Source organism: Protobothrops mucrosquamatus, unplaced genomic scaffold, assembly GCF_001527695.2.
Source record: "Protobothrops mucrosquamatus isolate PMUCROS unplaced genomic scaffold, P.Mucros_1.0 scaffold54, whole genome shotgun sequence".
Taxonomy (NCBI): Eukaryota; Metazoa; Chordata; class Lepidosauria; order Squamata; family Viperidae; genus Protobothrops; species Protobothrops mucrosquamatus.
Genome location: NW_015386435.1, coordinates 156,446 through 182,002, shown reverse-complemented (window position 1 = coordinate 182,002; position 25,557 = coordinate 156,446). Strand labels below are relative to the sequence as shown.

Genomic DNA, 25,557 nt, shown 5'->3' with positions numbered 1-25,557 from the left:
AATTTCATTTACCTTTTGATGGTATTCCAGGGATCATATTTTAACAAATGGACAGAGCCAGAAAAAACAGTACATTACCAATAAAGGAGAATATGTGTAGCTGAGGGTTGAAATGAGGGGTCCTTAGTGCTCTATGAGCTTGGTTATTTTCTTGCAAACTGTTCATTACCCAAACTAGGTAATATCAGTACTAGTCAGTGCTAGACTAGCACTAATGATATTACTTAGTTTGGGTAATGAAACATCCGCAAGAAAACAATCAAGCTCAGAAAGCACCAAGCTCAGAGAGCACATTTGATTAAAAAAAACTTAAATTACTTTTGAAGCACCCATTCTTACCTTAATTAGTTTGGTGTCAACTTTTACAGAGACTCTACTAAGACTTGGGCTGGGGGAGTAGCAAAATTATCTTAAGATATTAAATTGCATATCCTCTTCCCAAGTATAATAAATATTGGAATGAAATGTGTGTATGTGTGTGTGTGTGTGTGTGTAATCTTATAATGACTCTTTCAAATAGTGACTCTTTAAGATTAGTATTAAATACATTTTTAAAAAATGAACTTTAGAAGTAAAAATGTTTAAATGTCTGTTATTAAACATGCCTGTCTATTTTGGACAAAAGCAATTACAATATTACTTTAGTATATTAATGGAAATTAATATTTACAAGTGTAATGTCAAACTCTATTTGGGTTGCTTTTAAAAAGAATTAGTAAATCCATGATGTGTAGTGTATAAAAATGTTACTTATGTAATCATATTTGCATATATAAGTGAAGATTGGTTAAACAGGCTTTTTATCTAAAATCCATGTTATTTTTTTCAGTGAGATGCACATCAATCAGTGAAAACTAATTTTGAGGGCTGCAGAATTAATCACAATTAATCACAGGAAAATTCAGAAAAATGCTACTAATTATATGTATGGATTAGTAAATTGCAGCAAACAATGCAATTACAGAAAATCAGGCAGATTGGCACTAGTAAAATCCAAGATTTTTGAGCAAATAGAATCTATATATTGAATATTGTACTGATTATTCAAGGAAATTAATGTCTAATAATGTTTCCATATTTCTCAATTAACTATTTTCACAGAATTTTAATGTAATATTAAGATGCATTTTCATTTTATTACTATATAAGAATGGATAAATTGGTTTTGTACATTATTTGTATACTGAAATGATTAGTATCATTTTCTTTTCCTTATTACAGTTTTACTATTGTTTACTCAGTGGTTTTATTTCAACAATAGCTAAAAATACCCTCCAAAAATTATACATATAGACTGACACATTCATAAAATGTTAATTAAATATGTACAAGGGACATAATTGGAGAATTAATTAGCAACCATATATACCAATAGACAGCAATTTTGTTGCCTTGTTTATTTAGAGGTTACATCTTAGCTAGAAAGCACTGAGGGCACGGCCCATCTCTGGAATTGATGGGATTCTTACTGTGAAAGAAACGTAATAGATTTAAATTGCTGAAGTCCATCATGTTTTTTATCCAAACTTTGTTATCCAAGTTTGATGAGATAACAATTTATCTCTTTGTTTCTCCCTGTCTTCAGTCACAATATCTATTTTAATGAAAAATGGAATTCCGCAATAGTTTTATGCTTCTAATTCCTAATTATTTTGCTGCGTTGCAGGTAACTGCACATCTTTGCAAAGTAAGAAAGCTACTGATAATTTATACCCATAATAATTCCTTTGTTAAAGTATCATATTCATGGGCTTATAGCTCATTCAAATCACAGCCAATTTTCGCAGGAACACTCAAAGCCACTTCTTGACAATGAGAGAGGTTTTTCTACTAAATTTCAAAGTTCAGCCCTACCTATTTCCTATCTTGGCATTGTTCCAGGAAAAGGAGTTGCAATGATAATATTTAAAGTATATTTTCCCATATTTTACTTATATTCAAACATGATATGGACCTTTGTTGCAAACTCTTACCAGAAATAATCAATTCCGGTATGACTCAAAATCTAGAAAATTTGAGCTGCAAAATGAATGTTTCGGGAAATGATAGGTATCTAAAATTGGGGTGCTGGATTGGAAATGCTAATACAGGAATAACGGCATTGTAGTCACTGCTGCTTACATTGATATAGACACTGCTTCCAAGGATAGGTTGAAATATTAAAATAGGATGGCAATTCTAAAGGCAGGGAATAATACAGTCAGCAATGCACAGTGTAAAATCATGTTGATTGTGGGAAAAATAAAATTATTTTGCCTATGTTGCTGAGAAGAAGATGGTTGTATGGAGAATGCAGATGTGGTTAAAATAACCATACTGTTGTCCTGTATTTATATAGCAATCTCAACAAACATACACACGGGATTTTAGAACATCAGATGAGCAAAAAGGCAGGGCCTGATACCAAGTAATTGCATTTCTCTGATGCTTGACAGTGGACTGGGAATGCAAAAGAGGATTATGTGGACAGAATTCACTTAAACCATGTGAATAAGGACAAAGTGGGGCATTTCCTAGGACTCCTGACTTTTGTATAGCAAAGGATTTATTTTCCTAAGAGTGATGCCTTTCTTGTTCTGTATGGGAGCCTCCAAGAAGTCTGAATGCAGCATGATAGAATATGCTATTTGCACTATCCATTTCTTCCATTTTCAGGTCAGAGTTACAGCTGGAGCAGGATGCAGTGGCAGTGTTCCCTCAAAAGACCTCGAAGCAATGGAATAGTGTTTGACATCTCAAATCTTCCCTGCAGCTAAAAAAAACTAATACTTTATGTTGAACGGAGAAGTTTCAAAATAGGTAGTTGTTTACTTGAGGCAAGATCTTTATTTAGAGGAGCAGTCACGTATGCAACCCATCATCTTCCATAAGAAGTGGTAGAATGTATTTGACTGTACTTTTCTGATTTCCTGCTGCACATATAAATCAGATCAAAGGAAGCTTGGAGAGGTGACCTTGCTTGTTAGTAGTATTTGGGAAGGGGATGGATGGGGGTCCTAGAGATGCCCCAATGCTTCCTAGAAGAATGCATTGATACTAAGCCATTCTATCGAAATGGAGTGTGCATTTAAAATTTTTTTAAAAATGCTTTAGCCATGTTTGTTTAATATGGAGACTGCACTAGACACTTAATTCAGCACAAATTTGAAATTGTGATCTTTCAGGTTGGCATGACTACAGAAGAAATAGATTATTTGGTTCACCATGAAATAATCAAGCACAATGGTTACCCGTCACCTCTAGGATTTAAAGGTTTTCCAAAATCTGTTTGTACTTCAGTAAACAACGTGGTAAGCCATGGAATTCCTGACAGGTATTCATGTTTTTGTTATTGCAAATTAAGATTATGTGGCTACCCATGTCTTTTTTCCTCGTTACACACTCATAACATAGTATCCACTCAGCCTACTTAATATGCCACATTACAGATCATTACATATTCCATGTGGTTTGCATGGAAGTTCTCCTTTAATCCAAATGAATGGAGATGAATACAGCAGCCGGATTCGGTCACTGTATTTTATTAAAACCAAGTATCACCGGTTGCTGTGCAGTAAGAAAATGATGTTGGCACTTATCAAAGGAGGATAATAATAATAAAAGCAAAGATTATTGCTTCGCCATCTCTTTTCCCAGCATGGTACAGCACCTCAGTCTGGGATATATAATCAAAAACAGAAAAGTCACTCAACAGAAAAATTATACTAATTTTCTGGAAATCTAAAGGTGGAGTGTGTGTGTTAATTATACATGAATATGTTGCTAATTATTAATGAATATTACCTGTTCAGAAAATAAGAGGTGCCAAATGTCAGTCTTTCCATGATGATAAGATAATCATAATGGTGATTTTTGTTCCTTTGCTTTATATTATGGATTCTTTCTTTTATTTAAATTATTGTTTAGAGTTAACTTGAACTGGTAGGAATCTCAATATTAAATGTAGTTATCTCCTTTGCCTCCTTCCATTCTACTTGACAATTATATTGATACTTTTCATGTAGCTTTGAGGTATATGGGATAAAGTGTATTTGTTTTGTTACTCTGTCTTAACTAAGATTTGCCTGTCATCATTAAATGTTGTATCTTTTTTTTTCCCCTTTACCTTCTGATTATGCTTAAGCCGCCCTCTCCAGGATGGCGATATTATTAACATTGATGTCACAGTAAGTAATTTGTTTATTATTATTATTCCTTTGGATCGACTTTAAAAATTTATAACCACAGTAGGAAGAACACTAAATTACAAATGTGCAAGGGTGAGCTTGACAGTTTTACTCCAAAGCTAAGGCAAGAGCAGTTAGTTTCCTCTTTTGTTGTTATTGTTTTTTCCTCTCCATGCTTATTCTAACTAGACCTAGGCTTGACTTGGATTTAGGGCTGGAATCAGATTCACTGAGATCAGTGTTGGCCTAAGTGAAATGTCAGCCCAATCCTGCTATGTGTCATGTTTTTGAGAAGATGTAATTGTTATTGATCCACCGTGTAGTTAATGCAGAGCGCCCCAGTACTGGGGCAGCAGCTGAAGGCAGATATGTATGAGATGAGCTAACATGAAGAAAGCCGGCATTTTTCCTTCACTCTGCCAAGATTGATCTTCTTCTTCCTGCTGATTTTGAGTGGGGCCTGTCATTATCTTACTCTGTCATTAGAAGCTACATTGGCCTGTGTGTCAGTCTATTTGGACAGCAACCCTTTGGCTGGCTGTGTTCCCTACATTTATTAAAATCCTCAAAGGCAGCGTTGTGTTCTGTTTGTGGCGTAAGAGCCTTGAACTCTTTACTCATGAATGCACAACCTGATCCACAGCCCACTTAATCCAAAGTACTTGGGTATTCCCGTGGGATTTATTCCATTTCAACCCAATTCCTTGACTTAGCTGGCTTGTAGAACCCACTGGGTGCATAAAGTATATACGTGGACTTAAAACATGGACAAAAACAAAACATTTGCTATGATGAGTATTCAAAATAAAATGTAGTGATATATGAGCAAAAAAACAAACAAACCATAAAGGGTTTTATGTCCTGATTTGCATATCTTTAGAAAAAATATTTCAAAAAATGTTATGAACATATTTTTCTTCAACTCCTGAAATTTTGAATATATTTTCCACAGAATGTTGAAGATTGAAATCCTATGTGAATTGAACTTATAAACGTTGCAGTAACAAATGCTTCCTTGATTTTAATAATGGTTTTAGTTTTATCCCATCCTACAGTACCTGTCTTTTCAACTGTCTTTGTTTTTTTTTTTATCATAATCATTGCTTTCTCAGTGTTTGCTTCTTTGTCTCAAAGTCAGCTAATGGTAACTTTTAGAATATTGATCTAAAATGTCCACATAGCTTGTCTCTGTGCGTGTAACTTATGAATTGTAGCCATGGCCTGTACTTTTGATTATGGTTTAGATAAGATAGTTAGATTGTATTAATTTGTGATTGGGTGAAAAAATCTGTGTTCAGATCCTCAGAATATTTTATTTTATTTTTTTTCTCTCCAAACAAACTGATCCATCCATTCTTATTCTTCAGTAGTGTATCTTCCAGGAACTGTTTCCTGCTTTTCTGTTTCGAGCCCATTCTGTTTCATTCAGAATATCAGAAACCCTTTCTCCTAGAAGATTGCTTTTCATAAAATTATAACCACCACGGAAATAGCCAGATTGACCAATTTTGGGAGAAAAACAATATGTTCTGGGGAATATCAGTATGTTCTATAACCAGAATGTCAAATTTTGCATGTCCCTTTTTGTGTTTCCGGTTATTTGATTAAACATGCCTACCATAATCCATACAACACTAACAATTTTAATATCAACTTTTTAAGTGATTCAAAATGTATATATAAACCTTAACCTCGAGAGTTACATGGTGACCTGATAAAGGAGAATGGGGGGGGGGAGCTAAAATCAGCTCCCACCAAAATATACATTCCCAGAAAACTAAACTCTCAGTCCAGCCTTAACACATTTAGAAGGTACTGGGAAAGCAAAGCAAGATAAAGAAACATGTTTGTGAAATACTGCCTCTTTGTTTTCTCAAAATCCCCATTGTCTTTGTAGTCCTGCCCCATCATCTCATGTATCCCATTGCCTGCCTTATTGACTTCATCAGATACATGATGTACTATATATAGTCAAATACTTGTGGTTTATAGCCAATGAAATACCTTGCTACTTGCAAAATGTACTCTAATTTGCTAAATCTTTAAAGAGGGGCTGTAGCCCCTTCTGTCTTTAGACCTGCTTTTGCCTCCAGCATTGCCACCACTAAACCAGGTTTTGCTTCAGTCTAATTATGTCCTGGTCTCCAATTCAAACGTATTCTTGAGAAAATTTTCCTACACCCAATTTCTCCAATAGATTATAATCAAGCTTATACAAAGCTATTTCATCCTGCTAAGCATGCATCTTTCACCTGACAGGGTAGAGGCAATTTGGAGTAGAAAGATTTGGAGTAGAAAAAAATGAAGACTGAGTAAGAAAGAAACATTTTGTTCCTCACCCAATCATGGCCACCTACACTGTGCATACGTTCGAGGGATCTGAATCTTACTTTATGAAAACTGCTTTTCTACACATTGATGTGAAATGTGTCCTTCTCCAGGAATACCTAAGTTTTCCAGGTGCCTTTGATGGGATAATGTCAAGTGTATTAGGGCACCGACTGGGGAATTTCATAAACAGTGGCATAGGCAACCTGATGCTCTCCAGATGTTTTGACTCCTATAAGCTCTGATCATTCATCATGCTGACTATATCTTGTGGGAACTATAATCCAAAACACCTTCAGGACATCAGACGGTATGCATTAGGGCTATGCATATGGCCTTTTTTTAGACTTCAGCTTTCAAAACTTGGAGGGAGTCCTGGGGCCTCCAGCTGTGCATTGCTGGTCCAGATGTTTGTTGTTCATTTATTTATACATCCAGTGACTTGCACATTCTCCCATGGGCTTGTTGCCTAAGGATTTTTCTCTTTAAAGCTTGAACACCCCATTCTCAGACATTTCCTGTAGTTGTCATAGTGCACATAGTGGGTCACTACAGCTGTTTGCATGATGAAAGCTACAGGAACTATCTAAAAATAGAAAGTTCAGCATCTCTCCAGATCTCGCAAGGTAATCAATTCCGCTTCCTACCTGTGATTGCTGCTTCCTGTGTGTGTTCACTGTTTCTTGGTTTTCTTTGAATTAGCCATTTAATTTCAATAGCACCTGTATCCCAAAGGTGCTTTTCAGAAGGCAACTCGACTTTCTTGGTTTTTTTTCTTTGAAAACATTTCACTTCTCATCCAACAAGCTTTCTTCAGTTCTGACTGAGTCAGAACTGAAGAAGTTTCTTAGATGAGAAGCAAAACATTTTCAAAGAAAAAAATCAAGGAAGTCTAGTTGCCTTTTGAAAAACACCTTTGGGACAACCATAGATAATAGCACCTATGCTTGCAGTGGAAACTAGAATCTTCTGATACTGCATGTACCAGATTTTTACCATTTCTTCACTCATTGGATGCCAGTTTCTCCTTGCTTTGGGATCTCCTACCCATTGTTTCCTAGCAATAATATGTGAATTCTACTGAATGCAGTGCCACTTACTTTTGAGTAAACATTATTTTGAAACTGAGAGCAAGAGTCAAATTACACAATGCATTCAGTATATGAATGCTGCTCTCTTAATGTTTTTGTTTCACCCAGATGAAGACCATAGTATGCAATGAGTGGAAGTTTAATCCCTTTCCATATGTGACTATTCCCTTCTGTTTTAAAAAAAAAAAAATATGCCCGGATATGCTGCAGCTGAATAAGAAAATGCAAAAAACCCCCAAAAACTTTGGCATGCACTTCAGCCCACGTTTACTTGCTTCGTTCTCACTAAATTCTAGTTAAAAGAACATTTCAAATATTTCCTTATCAGAAAATCTTTGCTCTTACAGTAAAATGATGGCAAGTTAAACATCCAAGAAAAACCACTTCTACAATTATTGTTTATCCTTTTTGTATAATGATTGAAAAGATTGCTGCTCTGTAATAATTTGTTGAATTTAATGAATTTGAGGAAGCATTATTTGATCTTTCCAAATGGCATAACTAAGCCATTTTATAGGTAGAAAAAACTATTATGAACCAAAAAAGGACAATTACAGTAGATGACATTTTAGAATAATTTGTTTGTGATTGTACACAAGATAAAATGATTAAATAATCTATCAAATGTAAATGCTCTTCTATAACTGCAGATTTTTAAAGAATAATGAACTAAAGTTCACTTATTTTTGAAAAAATAGAGAGTACTTGAAACATGTTTTAGACGCTTCATTCACCTGAGCTTCGTATATTGTTTAAAGAATTAGAGAAACCAATTAGTTTACTTCAGTGGCCATCAACCCATTACAGCTCTTAACCAATAATGATCACACAGTTATTCTATACATTAATAGACAATCATAATTTAGAAAATAATAATTATTCTTATGACCAAATTTTATGTATATTTACTTGAGAATCTGTCTCTCTGTATAAAAGGAGTATTTTAATGGAAGCTGGTGTAGAATATCATAAATTTTTGCATGGGGTTGTGTTTAGTAGCTTTCATTAATTTAAAAAAAAATATTTGAGAAAGCAAGAGGCAGCCAAAACAATGCTTCTTAGCTACACTTTTGTTGATCAGTTATTTCAATGTAGTCTTTAATTCCAGATATAAAGCTTTACAGTGGTTAGCACTAAAATACTCATCTGTTGAGGAATTTATAAAACACTCTAACATAAAATCTTTCAGTTACTGAAAGTTCCACTTCCATAAAATCACAATGATAAGAGAAATAATTTTTTTGTCTGAGAACATTGTTTCCTGTTGCATGAAAATCCATGTCTGGACTTATGAAAGAAGACTATCAAATAATCTTTTTTTAAAAAAAATATCAAATGACAATAAGCAATGGTAAATGCTGGCTTAGATTTGAATTAATAGAGTCCAAAAGTATTGAAAGCATAGTTGTTCATACCAATAATAACTGAGCCTAGTTCTCAAATACAGTATTTCTTAATTTTAAGACCATTTGTAGGAGGGATTCCATTATTCTCAAATGACTGTTAAATATGAAAGTACCATTATGACAGTTTTGTCATTTTGCTTAATTATACCAATGCACATATTATATAAATTGCCATGAATGTGGCAAAATTAAACACAAATGTAACTGCCTCACCCAAATTAATTGTTATGCAGCAGAATTATCCTTTATTTGGGGAAAATGTTTGGATGCAAATTTGGTCTGTTGCATCCAAAGTCTGCTGTGGGAGTCCATTAAACAGAGGCTTGACTGCATAAGAATAAATAAGTACTCTCTGCTGTTCTGCATAATTATTTGCTTTTTATTTATTTTGCACATGTGCTAAAGCAAATGACAAGTGTAGTTCATGATAGATTTTTAAAGAAAACTTGTAACCTGTTCCATAGGCCATAAGTACTACCTACTGCACCTTTTAACATTTTCTTGAAAGTTAGGCCTGCTGTTGTCTATTCTTTATTGGCTTACTTTATATTGTCTGTCACAAGCAGATCTAATCTGACATAACAGATAATAGGAGAACGTTCACACAAGAATCATGAGATTAATATGTGTGTACATTCAGTCACTCCTCAGTAAATGAGGAAAGGATCTCAACTGAAAATTATGGGTGACATATAAATGTCTCTTCTTACACCGATGACCAGCTGTGGCTAAAACAGTAGGTGATGCTTCCCATTCCCTACTTTGCTCTTCCTTCTTACTGGAGAATTTGTCCATAGTCAAATCTTTTTCTCAATTTTAATTTTTCACTATGAGATCCTATGGACATCAGTGGGACCTGCATAACTTAATTGTACAGAACTGCAGCCTTAATTTGAAATTATTGCTTTCGTGGCTTGCATCTTGGAAAGAAACCTATATTTCCAATGTTTTTGTGATGCTGACTGTCTTCACAGCTTCTTGTATGATCAGAGTTACAGAGAAAATTTACTATTTCTTTCCCCTCCTTTTTCAAAAGCCTATTCCCTGTTTGATTGGGGGGTTTTGGTTTTGCAAGTTAAGCTGAACTGCCCCTGAAATACACCCAAGGTGTATCCTAGTTAAGCTTCCATCTGAGAGCCACTGAAAAAGTATTTCTTTTTACATTTCTGCATCTGTTTAGGTGTACCTCAACGGCTACCATGGTGATACATCCGAAACACTGTTAGTGGGGAATGTGGATAAGGCTGGTCAAAAGTTAGTGGAGGTTGCCAGGAAATGCAGAGATGAAGGAATTGCAGTTTGCAGACCTGGGGCTCCTTTCTCCGTAATTGGAAACACAATCAGGTAAGCCTTATGCTGAGGAGTAATGAGAAAGCTGCCCAAATAGGACAAAGGCTATTGTTGGCTTGGCTTAAAGCTGATGGCACGTTTTATGATTCAGAACCATCATTTCAGTCTGATATCACTATGTGTGAACTCCATTGTTCCCCAGGGTGGTAAGAAAGGATTTTAAATGGTGAATTATGCAAGACCAGGTCAGGAAAACTATCTGGAAAAAAAGAAGAAGTAAAAAATGTTTCTAAATGTGACTGCACTCGCCCTTTCCCCAATATAATCACTAGCAGTTTGGACTGCCTTAATACAATATGGCTGTATTAAGGTTTATGTAAGTTCATCTGTTCCTTGCATGATAACAAATAGTGCCAGTAAGGTGTTTGCTAATGTGATGAAGGACTTGAAAATTTATCCTTTATGCCAAAAACATGAGTGTGAAAAAATGATGGCTCCTTTGGGGCAGTTCTTTCTCCTGGCCTTGATAACACTGTATTGGCCTAGCGTGTTCATCTTGATTAAAATATATTAACCAGGTTTTTCATAGCTTCTGCATGGGTCTTTTTTTTTAAAGAATCCATCTTGCTTTTTGCCTGTGTTTACTAATGCTATTAGGAGAGGCATATAAGTATCTTAAGGCTATAAAACATGCATTGCTCAGCATCCTGAGAATATGCTATTTTTATACTCCCCCCCTCCCCCAAATGCTTTACAAAAAATAAGAAAAGAGAGCAGCAAAATATCAGTTTGATGTATTTATAGCTTTAAAAATATTGTAACAGAGTCTGAATCAAACTTTAGTAAAACCACTTTGGGTTATATCCGAGAAGCTTTTATTGAAGACTTTGTATAAAATTGTGTTTTTGACAGTTTTAAATTATAGGCTAACTAGCCTGGGGAAAAAGGATAGTGTCTTTTCTGTTCTTTCATAGGAAATGTTGAATCAGACCCCTACTGGGAAAAGAAATTTAATGCATATCTCACTATCTTACTGTCCATGAATATAATAGAACTGAATTCAAAATGTAGTTTTATTTTTGCAAATGGGATGAGTCGATGGATGCACCTCCGTATTTTTGAACACCTAGAGTTCAACAAATTTACTGGTGGTACGCTTGCATTTTAACAAAATTTATGCTTGAGTCGAAGGGGGCAGAGAAGACAAGATTCTTATTCAAGCGTTCTCTCGAGCACGGCATTCATGGCAGTGTCTAAAGGGCATGTCAGCCTTTGATTCTCTCTGAGAGGTAATTATCCTTTTCCTGTCACAGAACAACAAATGATAGCTAACTACAGAGGCACATTTGCAGTAGTCACATTCATCAACTGCAGGGGGAAAAAAAATTCAATTTAATTGTGCAACACAGCTGCACACAGGCTTTTTGAGCATTTGTGTTGTTCTCCCTGTCTCGCTATTCCTTCCTACCAGATCTATTTTTTAAACTTTTTTCCCCTCCTTGCTTTTTTCTCCCTTCCCCCTCCTCTTTATTTTTTTATTTTTTTGTCTCTTCTTCCATTTTTACTCTCTGTACTTTCTTGTTAAAGTAATTTTCCTTTGTGACTCTCATTCTTTTTTCCCCCCCATTGAAGGCTATGAATGTAGAAAATTATCACAATTACTCATATAATTGAGCCTCTTTGTAGCAAGTGCAACTCCAGTAGCCTTTCTCCATCATGAAAATGGTTTCATTATAGGGTTTTTCATATTCTCTGACACCATCTACCCAAAGGAACAGGCGTGCAGATGAGATGTGCTAGGAATAGGGTAGATCAGGAAGGTCACAGTGGGAATAATTAGCTCTGCTATGGAAAGAGCATCTAGGCCTTTTACTGCTACATAAATGTACTGTCCATGGCTTTTAGGCACAAAAAAACTTACTAACAAATGGAGCTCCCGCCTACTACTTTGAAAAAAAGATTTGTATCAACACTACAATTTTCCATCATTAAGACTAATAACACAGAGCCTCGTATACATCAAGGGGAATAAAAAGAAAAATCTCACATTCAAGTGGCGACTGGGTGCTGACCTTTGTTCCCCTTTTTTGTGTACGACTTAACTCTTTACAAAAAAGAGCCACACGCCACACCAACAGGCAGGTGAACTCCAGCCAGTGCTGGCGAAGTGCTGTGTTCAACTTGAAAAATCGGAGAAAGCTCCTTGTTGGATAATGTGTTTCATTAGATTCACTCCATTAATTCTGGCTACATTAAAAGTGAGACACAGAAGGATCACAACTGAAAGTAGCTTTAATTTTTCCCTTCTTTCCTTCCTTCCTTCCTTCCTTCCTTCCTTCCTTCCTTCCTTCCTTCCTTCCTTCTTCTCCCCCACTTTTCCTTTACAGTGTTGATGCAGAGGTCAGTATTTTCGCAGCATGGAAATATGTATGCAAAGCTCTGTTGAAAAGCAAATTAAACCAGATTGATCCATAGTCACAATTGCAGACAGAATAACAAATCACAATCAAGTCGCTCCCCCCTTCCTCCTTTGATATTTCCTTTTGAATTTATATATGCTAGTTTTATTTAAGTCTTCATGCAACTAAAGATTTTTCTGGCCTAAGCTGTCATATATCTCTGAGCTTTGATACTTTTAAACTCGCATTAAAAATGTATAAAATTTTCATCATGTTTATGGTGATACTTATTAAGATCTAATTGTATGTCTTCTATCTGCCAGGTGTTCAGAATGTTTGTAGATTTTTTAATATTTTTTTAATATATTAATATATAGGATTGATGTGAATATGGTCTGAATTCCAGAATATCCTGTAATTTTATGATTTAATCTTAAAGGCTCATGGCTTAATTTGGGCTAGATTCAATCAAATAAATGAAAATATTTATGAAATGTATATTGCACATTAGTCAATTCTTAGGTGAAAAATCAAACTGCTTTTGTTCAAATCCCTTACGTTCACCAAAATTCAAATGGAAAGTATTGTGATCATAACTACATAGGAATGTTCTTTACATATACCATAGCCTTTTTAATGTAATTATTACAATCATATCAATTACAGTTTTTAAAATAGAGAATCTGGATCTCTGAAACTGACTTATAGAACCAAACAAATATAAGCATAGTTAAATCAAGGCAGTTTTAATTCTGTTGTTAACATTATTGAGATAAGAGTATCAATAAATGGTTTCTAAATGTTTTAAATTATAAATACAATGTTTTGATATTACCTTAGAACAATACAAAAGCAGGGGTTTTTTTAAAAAAAAGAAATCTGTTTCTATCAGATTATGCACATTTAAACAATAAGTGGCTCAGGCAAAATAAGTCATTTTAATGTCATCAGTGATAGATTTTCTTTGACAGCTACTGTAAATTACAATTACACTCCTTCTCCTTTGAAAGTAAGCATTGCAATAAATTATCTTTTATTTCAATCCATCAAGACTGCCTTTCAGAAATGGAACACCTCAAATAAAAGTTCAGCAGTAGTGTAAGAAAAATATAGTAATTTGTGTTAGTTTGAAACCAAAAATGTACCTTTCTTTACAAAGAAAGTCCACAATTGTGGGTTTTCAAAAATATGGTTAATTGTACCTCATCATTCGTTGTCATTAGAGGGAATCCCTGAAATTGTACATTCCATTAGTCTAGGACTTTTATAGAAGGAATACCTTAAACTCCCCCAACAGAAAGTTGGATAAGTCAGTACAATACTACTGGTCAAATTAACATAAACTAATCTTTGTTTAAATAGCTTTAAAAATTAGATTATATCTGCATTGCTATTTGTGCTGTTGAGTTGTAGAGCTAAACCAAGGCAGCTAACTGAGAATATGTGATTCTGGGGCCCTTCAAATGCTAAGAGCTAGATCTTCATGTATTGATCCGTTTGCTTGTACATTGAGGCTTTCCTGTCCTGCCCATCCCCCCTCTGAGTGGTCCCAGAACCATTCAAGGAATCATTTGAGGCTATATGGACAACTTCTGTTTCTGATGCCACTAGTAGAAATTAGCATTTGATTCCATCGTATAGATGATAACCATGGCTTGGTCTCCTTCCACTCTCCTGGAGTGGCTTTCATTTTTCTCCCTCTTGATATTAAATCACTTAAAAGGAGTGTAGTTTTAAATCTGATAGTTATCATCGTCTTCAGATTTTTCCCTAAAGTAGTTTGCTATTAGTTGAAACAAGCAAATTTTTTGTTCCTCAGAGAAATAACATACAAAATCTAAAGAAAAAAATCTGTAAACTCATCTTTCAGACCAGAATGTGGATTAAAAAAGGAGCTTGATTCCAGCCATGGGAAATAGATGTCTATATGTAGAAATACCAGTTCAGTACTATATTTTCATGGGTAAATTGAAGCCGTTTTTTCTTGCACCGTAGTAACCTAGCTCTAATTTCGAATCAGTTCACAAAGGAAAAGGATATTGGTTCACATGGGGAAAACTGAGCAGCATCAACTAGTCAGATTTTTTTGAATTGTGGATTCATTGAGGTAGTTGGTTTCATGAACGTAATTATATTTTTAATACATTGTAACCACATAAGCTCAATTCAAGTATTGTTAACATGAGCTATTTTTCATTAAGAGTATACCCATTTATTTACTTTTATTAAAAAATATTTGTAGACCGTCCATTATCCAGGGGATCTTGTGACAGGTTGAAATTTGGCATGTGACAGATAATGCACTGTTTAAGCTAGAACAAAGATTGCAAGATAACTGTACTGCAGATTTGCAATTCCACTGTGTTTTCATGCATGCCTCTAATTGTTTCTTTACCTGTACTGACAGTCTAATGCTAACAAAGCTTTGGCTTGACCTATTATTTTGGTAAGCAGAAGGCTATTAAAATCTTTCAGAAAAGCAAATCCACGGTGAACTTGTGTGAGATAGTACTGTTGTATGAGGAAGTTCCAAGGTATGCCTTGTTGAATTGGTCCTTTGTCATCAATTTAAAAAAAACCAAACGGCTCAAATCAATTTCCTAAATGCTCATCCATATGTCCTGGTTGCCATGATATTAAGATATCTCACTGTTTGCAAAGGTCATGACCTCACCATGGTGCTTCCATCTTGTTGCCAACCCACTGAAGCCAATCCATGGCATTTGATTTGAAAGTGGTGTTTTCCCTGCTGTAGAAGAACTCTCTAGTGTGGATAGAGGAAGTCAACAGCAAGCTGGATTCCATTTGGCCTGTAGTATGACTTCCAGTCTGGTTGAAGGGCTCCTCGCCATTTTTTGTGAAGTCTGATATGTCTCATCCATGATCAACAGGTTTACCAGGAGCTCAGTATTCCCATTTGCTTATTCCCATAAGCAAAAATGAGAAAGGCAGATCTTTGACCAGCAAATTGTTCCCCCGATGGGCAGGTGAGGTGAGGGGCAAGTAGAAAGGAGCGAACAGGGCATCCAGGATCTGGAAATAAGTCATGCTGAACTCAGGAGAGCTCAATCTGAATCTATATTTATACTAAATGATCTTTACTGTGGGATTTACTGAACTCAAAGATTTACTGGATTCAGAGAAAAAGAAGAGAGAAAGACACACATCCTAAAATACTCTTCCTTTTCCCCTTCCAATAAACACAAATGGGATGTTCCATTGGTTGCATTCTTTGAAATTTGACTGCTCTGTCCAGGTATATTGATTTGGAAGTAAGTCCCACATCTTTAGTACAGGCATTTCCTAAAGCAGGTGTGCAAAGAGGCAGCAAGAATAATTATTTGGAGGGGGTAGTGTACAATTTTCCAAATAGGAAGGCTAATTGCAGTTGGAAGGAGGGAGTTGTGCTATCCAGCTCTGCCCCGTCATATGTTCGGGGGAGTGACTCATTCATTTTCCCATTGGTAAGTATTACTGGGTGGGAGGAGAAAGGATGACGGGTTCCACCAATCACTGCCCTGAAACTACTCCATGTTACAGTGCATATAGTAGCCTCTTCCCATGTATATCAGCTCGCCTCATTATATCTGGCAGAGAAGGCATGCTGCAAACATCTTCTACCACAGACTTACATTTGGTAGGTCCTAGGTGGCAAGCCTTCTCTGCTGTGCACCCATTTTAGGGAACGTGAAATTAGATTAGCTCCATCTCTTATTCAGAAGTCCCTCAAAACCTGGTTATGTCATCAGGCTTGGGGCTTCTGGAGAATTGGAGATATATCTCAGTGACTCCACTATTGAGAGGTATATATTCATTTACTGCCTGGCATTTGTATATTTTCAATGTTAATTAACTTCTATTTTTTAATGTTGATTTTTTAATTTTTTTAAATGCTTATTTTTATGTATATATTGTTTTCTATTTGATTTTTGTATGCTGCCCAGAGTCACTTCTCATGAGATGGGATGCTATATAAATTTGATAAATAAATAAATAAATGAACATTTGACTGACCCCAGGGCCAAGGCACAGTGTCTGTAGGCTGTGGGGCAGTGTTTTTCAATCAGCATGCTTTCCTCCTGACGTAAGGATGGGAGAAAAACACATTAGCGCAAATGTGAAGAAGAGCTTGTTATCTCTTCTCCCTTTTCAGTACCCAGTTGAAAGGACACTATAGTTATCATCTATAAGTCACACACTATGCCACAATATTATTAGGCCATATGATTTGGTTCATGCATCACACTAGGTAATAAATGTTTTACAAATGTTTTACAAATCACCATACCTGGATTTACGCCATACAGTAAACCAAAGCAAGAAAACATTATGCCTTAGTGTAGTGTGTGGCCCCCATCAGAGAACCTGATTTGGGTTTTCCAAGAGTGCAAGCCACTTCTGCCCTTCTTTAACTAACTTTTTCAGAAATAGCTGCTTTGTACTTCAACTGCAAAAAAAAATAACAGAGGTAATTGGGGAATTTCTTAAATCGTAAAATACTTCAGTTAGACTTTATTTCACTTCAAGCGCAACATCTCTTCCCCCAAGGTGAAGTAATCGTCGCTCCCTCTTTGAGCTTTCCTATCTCTGTGAGTTCTACTGAAATACAGAATCATGGGGTGGGAAGGGACCTTGGAGGTCTTCTAGTCTGGCCTCCAGTAGTGAAAACCAAGAGAATCCTCCATTTTCTGCAGACATGCTATCCCTTGCCTGCCATTTGAGCTATCAATACTAGCATTTTGAAAAGAAAAGAAAAAAAACCCAAACTTTTTCTCTAAAGAGTTTATAAAGAGTATTCACACTACCAGTTTTTTTCCCCTTAGATCTTAAGTGAGGTGGGAAATGCCTCCATAGAGCCCTGTTTCTATACAAGCATAGAGCCCATGGGCATTCCCTCCCTTTGGGCAACTTGCACTGGGCTGAGGGTCAACACAAGGGAAGTGGGACAGCATCTAATCAATAGAGGTGCTTCCTACTCAATGCAAGCATCATAGGCAAGATCTCCTTTCACAGTGTGACAAGATCTTATGTGCTCAGAGTTGCACAGAGGGCAACAAAAAGACCAGGGTTTCGATGCCACATTTGCTAAATAACAGTTTGTTATTATTGCAAAGAATAGATTCTTGCAGCATACCGAGCCATAATGTTTCCCCCCCCCTTTAATTTGGGTTAGTCTGTGCTGTGAATATATCCATTGTGGTTGTAAACCCAACTTATCATGGCCTCATCCAAAAACCCAACCTAAATATTACTTTGAAAGAAATTTGGACCGGACAGCCTGAAATATGCTGATTTTGATATTGATCATTAACGAATAATAACCTTTCCACAGACCTTTATTTTTATATTAGGTTTAGCCACTGTAGAAACAAAACCTCAGGTGGGAGGGGCAGCAGAAATGTTAACTAAGCTACCAGAGTAGGATAAGCAAATACATTAAGGAAAACCCAAATCATATGCAATGTAAGGAAATTATTATTATAGTTGCATAGCCAGGTAATAATTTCCATTTATTATTTATGGATCATTGTAACTTATTATTATTTAAACTTGCATGCCACCTGACTCTCAAGGATTCTGGGCAATTCAAAACCATCAATGAAATTATAGTAAAATCAGTAAAAAAAAAAAAAAAAGATAAAAGATGGCCTTACAGTTATGTAATCTTACTCTGAGTGGAGTCAGTTCTTAATAAGCGTTGAAGACAAATAAATGGAAAGCTGCTCCTGTACTATTTTGTCTATGTGCATCACATTTTTTTCTGTGTTGATAATGCTAAAAACAGCCTTTGTCTTCAATACTGCCAATAAAATGCAGCAACAGAAAGCTAGATACCTTGATCAGCTTGATCCAGTTCAGTTGAAATGTTTGTTACTTTACACCTTATTGACCCGACTAAGAAAAATAGAAATGATTTGTTTAAATCCAAGTGTTCTAAATTTACTGATTTGGCATAAGCTTGAATAAAGTGCTGGAACTGAATTGGTGCAAACCACCATAATAGAAAACTTTACTATCGTCTTTCAAGCTGATAAAAGATGATGATCCTAGTTCCAGTTGCTGGCATTTGGGGCTGTGTAACATTTTTGTAAAATAGTAAGCCAAATAAGAGGAATTTGTCCTCTTCAATCAGGTGTAATTTGCAGTACAGTAAAACAGCATGAGACTGCGCTTAGGCAGATACCCATCTATTGTTAGAATAGATGCTCAATAAGGTACATCATGCAGAAGTACACTACACTGCCACTCTGATTATTTATACATTAGCCCCAGCTTGCTGCTGATCCACAAAAAAGAAGGGGGAAACCTGACTTGCAACAGATTTTATCTCCCATCCTGATGGTGTACTGGAAGGCCTTGAGGTAGAATAGTCTGGCTATTCTCCCAGGCCTTGTGGTAGAATGGGTAGGACCTCTTATGGTTAGCTGTGCTTGACATAATGCTGTAGCCTATGCTTAGGGACACGTGGAATTCTCTGTCTTCGTTCCCTTTACTGTATTTTTATCTGGTGGTATTTTTTATCTTGCCTTCTTTTTATTGTGAGCCATCCAGAGTCATTTTTAAATCAGGCAGTCCCAAAATCAAATCAAATACTGCTCTTCACAGTCATTTCCCTCCTTCCTGCCCCCAGCCTGTTAATCTCTCAATATTTTGGACTACAAGACCCATAACTGTCAATGCAACACTACCCTGTAAAGTGGGAGAAACTGCTATCATAAATGGAAAGGCCTTTAACACTGAATTTGTGGTTACTGATCGCCTATGAATCTTGTTCCTATTGCCCTGGAGTCAAAAGGCTTCTCTGACAAATTTTTCAGCAGAAAATATTGAGAACGAGAAAAGGAACATTGTCACCAAATATCTACAAAATGATAACCACAAATCTAATGATGTTAAAGACATGGACATTTTTTTAAATGTATGGAAGGGTTTTGTTTTGTTTTTTGATGTTCTCATTGTTCATTCTTAAGCCCAATTTCCTCTCTCAGTCGCACACAGGCACATACATCACTACCTTACCCAACAATTCATCACCATCTCAATATAGCCCCATGAAATAGGTCTTCTCCACTGGTGGTGTAGCTTTTTGTGCTCCCAATATGCACAGGCATTTGTTTTGGGTATTCGGCTGTGCAAACCATTCAGAGAGATGCATCACAAAAAACGGTCTGAGGGTAAGCAAAGGCTCAGAGTATTGTTTCAAGGCAGGAAGGAAAACAGCTGTGCGTGCTGGGGCAGTTGCACGTGAAGATGGGTTGGGGAAGCCCACAAAACCACAGCTGAGCTTTCTGGAGGAGGCAGTTGCCCCAGTGCTTCAAGAAGGGGGCAATTTACTCTCATTAAATGACTTTTGGAAAATGCCCCCTTGAATCATTTGCCAAGAGAAACATCAACAAAGGAATTCAACAAAAGTCAGTCCAGAGGACTTGTTTCAGTGAAACAAAGATATACAAAGTTTTATAGCCAACAAATGCTGTGCACACATGTTGTATGTCACATGTTTATTTATTCAATTTCTATAGCTGCCCATCTCAAGCAAGTGACTCTGTGTGGCGAGCAATCATAGAACAATTAAAAACGGTTACAAAATAATAGAAAATTAACTTCAGGTATTCCTAGACTTACAACCATTTGTTTAGTGACCCTTCTAAGTTACAATGGCACTGAAAAAAAAGTGACTCATGACTGTTTTTCACAGCATCCCCGTGGTCACGTGATCCAAATTTGAACACCTGACAACTGATATGTATTTATGACAGTTGCAGTGTGCTGGGGTCATGTGATCACCTTTTGTGGCCTTCTGACAAGCAAAGTCGATGGGAAAGCCAGATTCACTTAACAACCATGTGACTAACTTAACAATTGCTGTGATTCACTTACAACTATGGCAAGAAAAGTTGTAAAATGGGGCAAAACTCACTTAACAACTGTCTTGCTTAGCAACAGAAATTTTGGGCTCAATTATGTTCGTAAGTTAAAGACTATCTGTATATATGGCAGCTGAGAAAAAAAATCATACATATCAATACAGCCAGGAAATGGGGCCCTTCACACATACAGGGCTCCAAGCCCAGGCACAAATCGAGGTCTTTAAGACCTTACGAATGGCCAACAAGGTTAGGGTCATCCTCAACCCATAAGAGAGAATGTTTCAGAGCACAAGGGCTACATTAGAGAAGGCACGTTTCCTATTCCTCGCCGGTCAACTTTCCATGTTATAAGTGCTTCATTATTATTCCAAATTAAAGAACCATGTTTTTCTCTAATACATTTAAGTGTCCTGTGCTTGATTTGACAAATTCTTCGTATTTCTACAATTGGCTTTCACATTTTTGGTAAGTCATCAGCTGGAGGCTTTTAGCCAAATAATTGGTGGAGAAATTTAAATTGATATTTACATTTTTCTATGAAATTTAGTCCTACTCAAACTAGAGGAACTAAGACCTCTGTTCCCTTGGCTTCTGGGTTTAATCTCTCTACAACAGCCTTGTCACTTCATTCTGCTCTATAATTTACATGAAGTTTGGGATGTTATTTTGCCTCCTTTCTAAATCTACAGATAGATTTTTCTCTCATGCCACTCATATCTTCTCCTTCCCATCCAGGTTGTTGCCCCAGATTCCTTGCCCCAGGTTCTATGTCTCCTACTTTCTTGGTTCTCTTCCTGCTTTTCCAATGGCCATGCAAAGCTATTCCTCTCCATGAGAGATTTATTCTACTCAGAGAATTATCCTTTATTTCCTTCAATGTAATAAGATTGTACATACGGACAGCTCTGATGTGACAAGCTTAGTTTGTAAAGGCTAAATTAAATTCATTATTTAATTAATTTTAAAGGCCAGAAACACAATGTAAAGCAGATTTATATATATATCAAACCATATTGGGTCAGATCTTTAGACCCAATGTAGGAGTTTAAATTGCTCTTGGTAAAGTGTGCTTACTTTTCGCCTCAAGTCAATCTTACACAATAGCACAGGGCTTTTCAACCTTTTCACCCACTGTACCACTTTTAGGATATGGCAATATCCGAGTACCACCAGTCGCCTAGCAAGGTGTCAAAAACTTGATGATCCATAAAAAAAGGAAAAAAGTAATGAAGTACAGGTAGTCGACTTACAACAGTTCGCTTAGTAACTGTTCAAAGTTACAATGGCACTGAAAAAAGTGCCCCCCAAGCCACAGCGGGGCAAGACACCTGCCTGCCCACCCGGCGGCGCTCTTCCTCCTGTCCGAGGTTTTCATTGTTGTGAGCATTTCTGTTGAGGATTGGCAGCGGGGGTGGGGTGGGAGAATGTTTGGTTTTTATTCCCCCCGTCTGCTGGGTGGTTGCAGCAGGTTTTGATCACTTCACATGACCCTGGGACACTGTGACCGTCATAAATATGAATCAGTTGCCAAGCATCTGAACGTAAATCACAAGACCCAGGAGATGCTGCAACATTCCAGCTGATCGGCGCTTCTTCTGGGCTCAGCAGAAGTGCCAGGATCAGCGCTGAGCTCCAGCTGGAGCCTGGCGCTGATCCTGGCGCTTCCACTGAGCCCTGACAGTCCTGCAGCTCCAGCCATCTCTCGCTCAGGCTTGTGCGGTGCTGCCACCGGTTCAGCTCATTCCCCTCCCCTGCTACCACTTTTCTAGGATGGTCGCATACCACCTGCCAGGTGCCAATGTACCACAGGTGGTACCCGTACCACTGGTTGAAAAGCCTTGCAATAGCACATCCAATGGCGATACTCAATGACTACAGGATTCCCACTGATCTAAAATGGGCACTAGATTTCAGACACGTATTAGAAACTGCATCCAAATGAATGGGATTGCTTTGATTGTAGTGGTGGTTATACATAAACCACTTAAAACCTTCATACTGAAGTTTACATATCTTTTTCTATCTGTCAACTAGGAATGTGTAAATCATGCAAGATCTTATTTCAACTAGTTTGGCGGCAATTAATTAGAAGGGATGATTCAGTCAAAGCTTTGAATAGAAGCTTGGCATAACCATAATAACATCTCTCTCTCTCTCAGCCACTGATTTATTGCAGAGATGGGAGAAATTCAGGTCCCAGGATTTCCGTGTTTAAATTTCAACTCCAAAACTAAAGGCAGCTTAGTATAAAGCTATACAGTTAGGATTAAAGAATTTGGAAGTCAAAAACTTGCTTTGAGTATCCTACTTCTATCTTAGAATAATTTTTTTTCTTTAAAAAAAAGCACTTTAGTGCTGCAAAATAATAAGCATGAATAAACCCAAATAAAAAATTAATCCAATTATTTTGGCACTAGCAAACTTGGAAGAAAAGTATAGAACTATAAAAAGGCGGTTTGCTGCATTGTTCAAGAAACAGACTCGTTATTTTCTCTTTAGCCTGTTCATTTTTATGCACCCGTGTGGACACTGTTAATTTTCTGGCTTCTTTTCATTCTCATTTTTTCTTGGGGACTCCAATTAAACCTTTCAAATCCTATCAAGACTGATTTTCTACCCATCTTTTAACTTCCATGTCCCTGCTTCTTTGCGTCATTACTTAACTCCCTGCGAGTATTTAGGTGATCCATAAAGACATTTCAGCTATCATGCATTTGAGATCTATACTCTGCTGTGCACCAGAATCACGCAAAATACTGTAATAGCTAAAGATTTTTGTTGGTGGTGCTGGTAGGCAAGCAGTAGCTAATCTATAGAACCTGTTCAGAAAAATCCATTCAAGGTGTTATCTGTGAACATAATGAAAAGTTATTGACCTACTTCTCCACTTTGCCGTAGTTGGGAGTCTTCTGTATCCTGGTAGCACTTGATTGTGGCCATGCACTCGTGAGCATTGGGGCAAAAGGGCATGGCCTGACGTGATGTGTAAAATAAATGGGAGAAAAGAAACCAATTCCTCGCCTGTACAGACACAGAGGTCTTTGAAATAGAAAAGACTATTCACTTTTTTTAATATGAGTTCCCACAATACCTCCAAATTGTAATTTTGTTGAGCTAACAATATCTCATGCCAACGGAACTCCATCAACAGTCATAATTATACATATAGCATTTTAAGACTGCTGCTTTTCGTGCATGTCATTTCTGGACTCTGGACTCAACTCATGAGTGCCAGTGGTCACAGCCATCTCTATCATGTTCCTGTGGAAGTGTACAGTATGTACAAACAGAGGACTTCATTTAATGAAAGAATTGGAGCAATAAGGCCTTTCAACTGCCTTTCCTTTTCCATGACCGACTTTCAGTGGCAATGGCATTGTTAAAGAATATTTGCCTTGAATATTCTATAAAATATTCTGTAAAACATGGTTTCAGTCTTCAAAAGTGAGGAAGTTGGGAATTAGGGATGTGAAAGTATATGTAGCATCATTTTTTCCTACAATGCCTCTAAAAAGGAACTAAAATGAGGCCACAAAGCAATAACAAATGTGTCACTGTATATGCACTCATATGCATTCCTAGAGAACTGAAAGAGGTCCTCTCTTTGTTGTTGTTTTTTTAACAAAGACAAGTCCAAAGAGGATTAAATCCAGTTAGCAGCATTAGGAGCCACCATATTCTGAGTGAATTGAAAAATATAAAGGCAATGGGAATTGTGGAGTCCAGGGGCTCCATGGTTCAATCCTGAGCTGTGTATGTTCTCTTATATTGGAACAGTGGGAACTGAATTAGCTTGAACCCTTAACAGTTTATTAACCCAGAGGAAGACACATCCTGTTAGTGATGATGAAGTTGTACTGCAGGGATAGGCAGCAGAGTGCCATCCAGTTGTTTTCAACTATTCCTCCTACTGTTCTTTGCTATTAATCAGACTGACTGGCAGTGATTGAATTTGATCAAAACATTTGGTGTTCCTTACCCCAATATGCTGTAACATTTGTTTGCGGTCTAATCTCAAGTTGCTAAACTATGGTGTTTTCACTTGCAAGATTCACACTCATGGTTAGCAAACTTTGCCCTCGTTTCTACTATGCTTTCAACATACTATATTGGACAAAAAGTTCGCCCTAATTTAACTAATATAAAAGATCAATCTAGTACTCCATGCCTAATTCTTTTATAATGTTCATTATATTTAAAGCTGTGGGGCTGTGATGGCTCAGCAATTAAATATGATGAGCTTGTCTTCTGGAAAGCTGACAGCCTGGGTTCAAGTCCCAAGCACCGCACCACAGGGGGGGGGAGCTCCCTTCTCCCAGCTGCTGCCAACCTAGCAGTTTGAAAGCATGCAAATGCGAGTAGATAAATAGGTACCACTTTGGTGGGGAGGTAACAACATTCTGTGCACCTTAGCGTATAGTCATGGACAACGGACAACGCTGGCTTGCTCAGCTAAGAAACAGAGATGAACACCACCCTCTAGAGTCAAACACACCTGGACAGGGACTTTTACTTTATATTTAAAGCCACACGCACATAAAGCTATTAACAGATCCTTAACCTTTCCAAACATATGCTAATGTGGCTCAGTGCTACCTTTTAAAATATTTTATGTTAAAACACCATGATTAAGGTTGACAACAATAAATTGCCAGGCTTTAGGTTCCAATGTAATCCAGTAGAGAGGGCAACATGCGTTTTTATTTGAGAAAAGAAGTTGCCTGTCATCTCTATTGTACTACCTATATGTGCTCTGGGAATGCCTTTAAAGGAAAATGGCAATTTTCAGGTTTCTGAGTTCCTTCTGAATGAAAAGCAACAGTTACCCAGCTCTTCTGATTCTGCAAATTCTGGAGGATCCTACTGGAGATAAAGCCAACTCCACTCAACTAAAGGGAGCCATGGTTGTGGTTCTGTTTAAGGCCAGAGATGAGCCTATCAATTTGGGGTTTTCGTGTTGGGTCTTCCTCACTTTTGCAAATAGATGGCTTGCTTCATCAAACATA

At 36.9% G+C, this 25,557-nt stretch overlaps 1 protein-coding gene across 1 annotated transcript in view; it reads left to right on the top strand.

Moving 5' to 3' along the window:
- Window positions 1-25,557, top strand: part of METAP1D (methionyl aminopeptidase type 1D, mitochondrial) — a 79,515-nt gene that overhangs the window by 49,561 nt on the left and 4,397 nt on the right. The window contains exons 4-6 of the mRNA XM_015811860.1: window positions 3,165-3,313; window positions 4,124-4,166; window positions 10,172-10,335. Of these exons, the coding sequence (XP_015667346.1) occupies window positions 3,165-3,313; window positions 4,124-4,166; window positions 10,172-10,335 (356 nt within the window). The remainder of the gene's footprint in view (window positions 1-3,164; window positions 3,314-4,123; window positions 4,167-10,171; window positions 10,336-25,557) is intronic.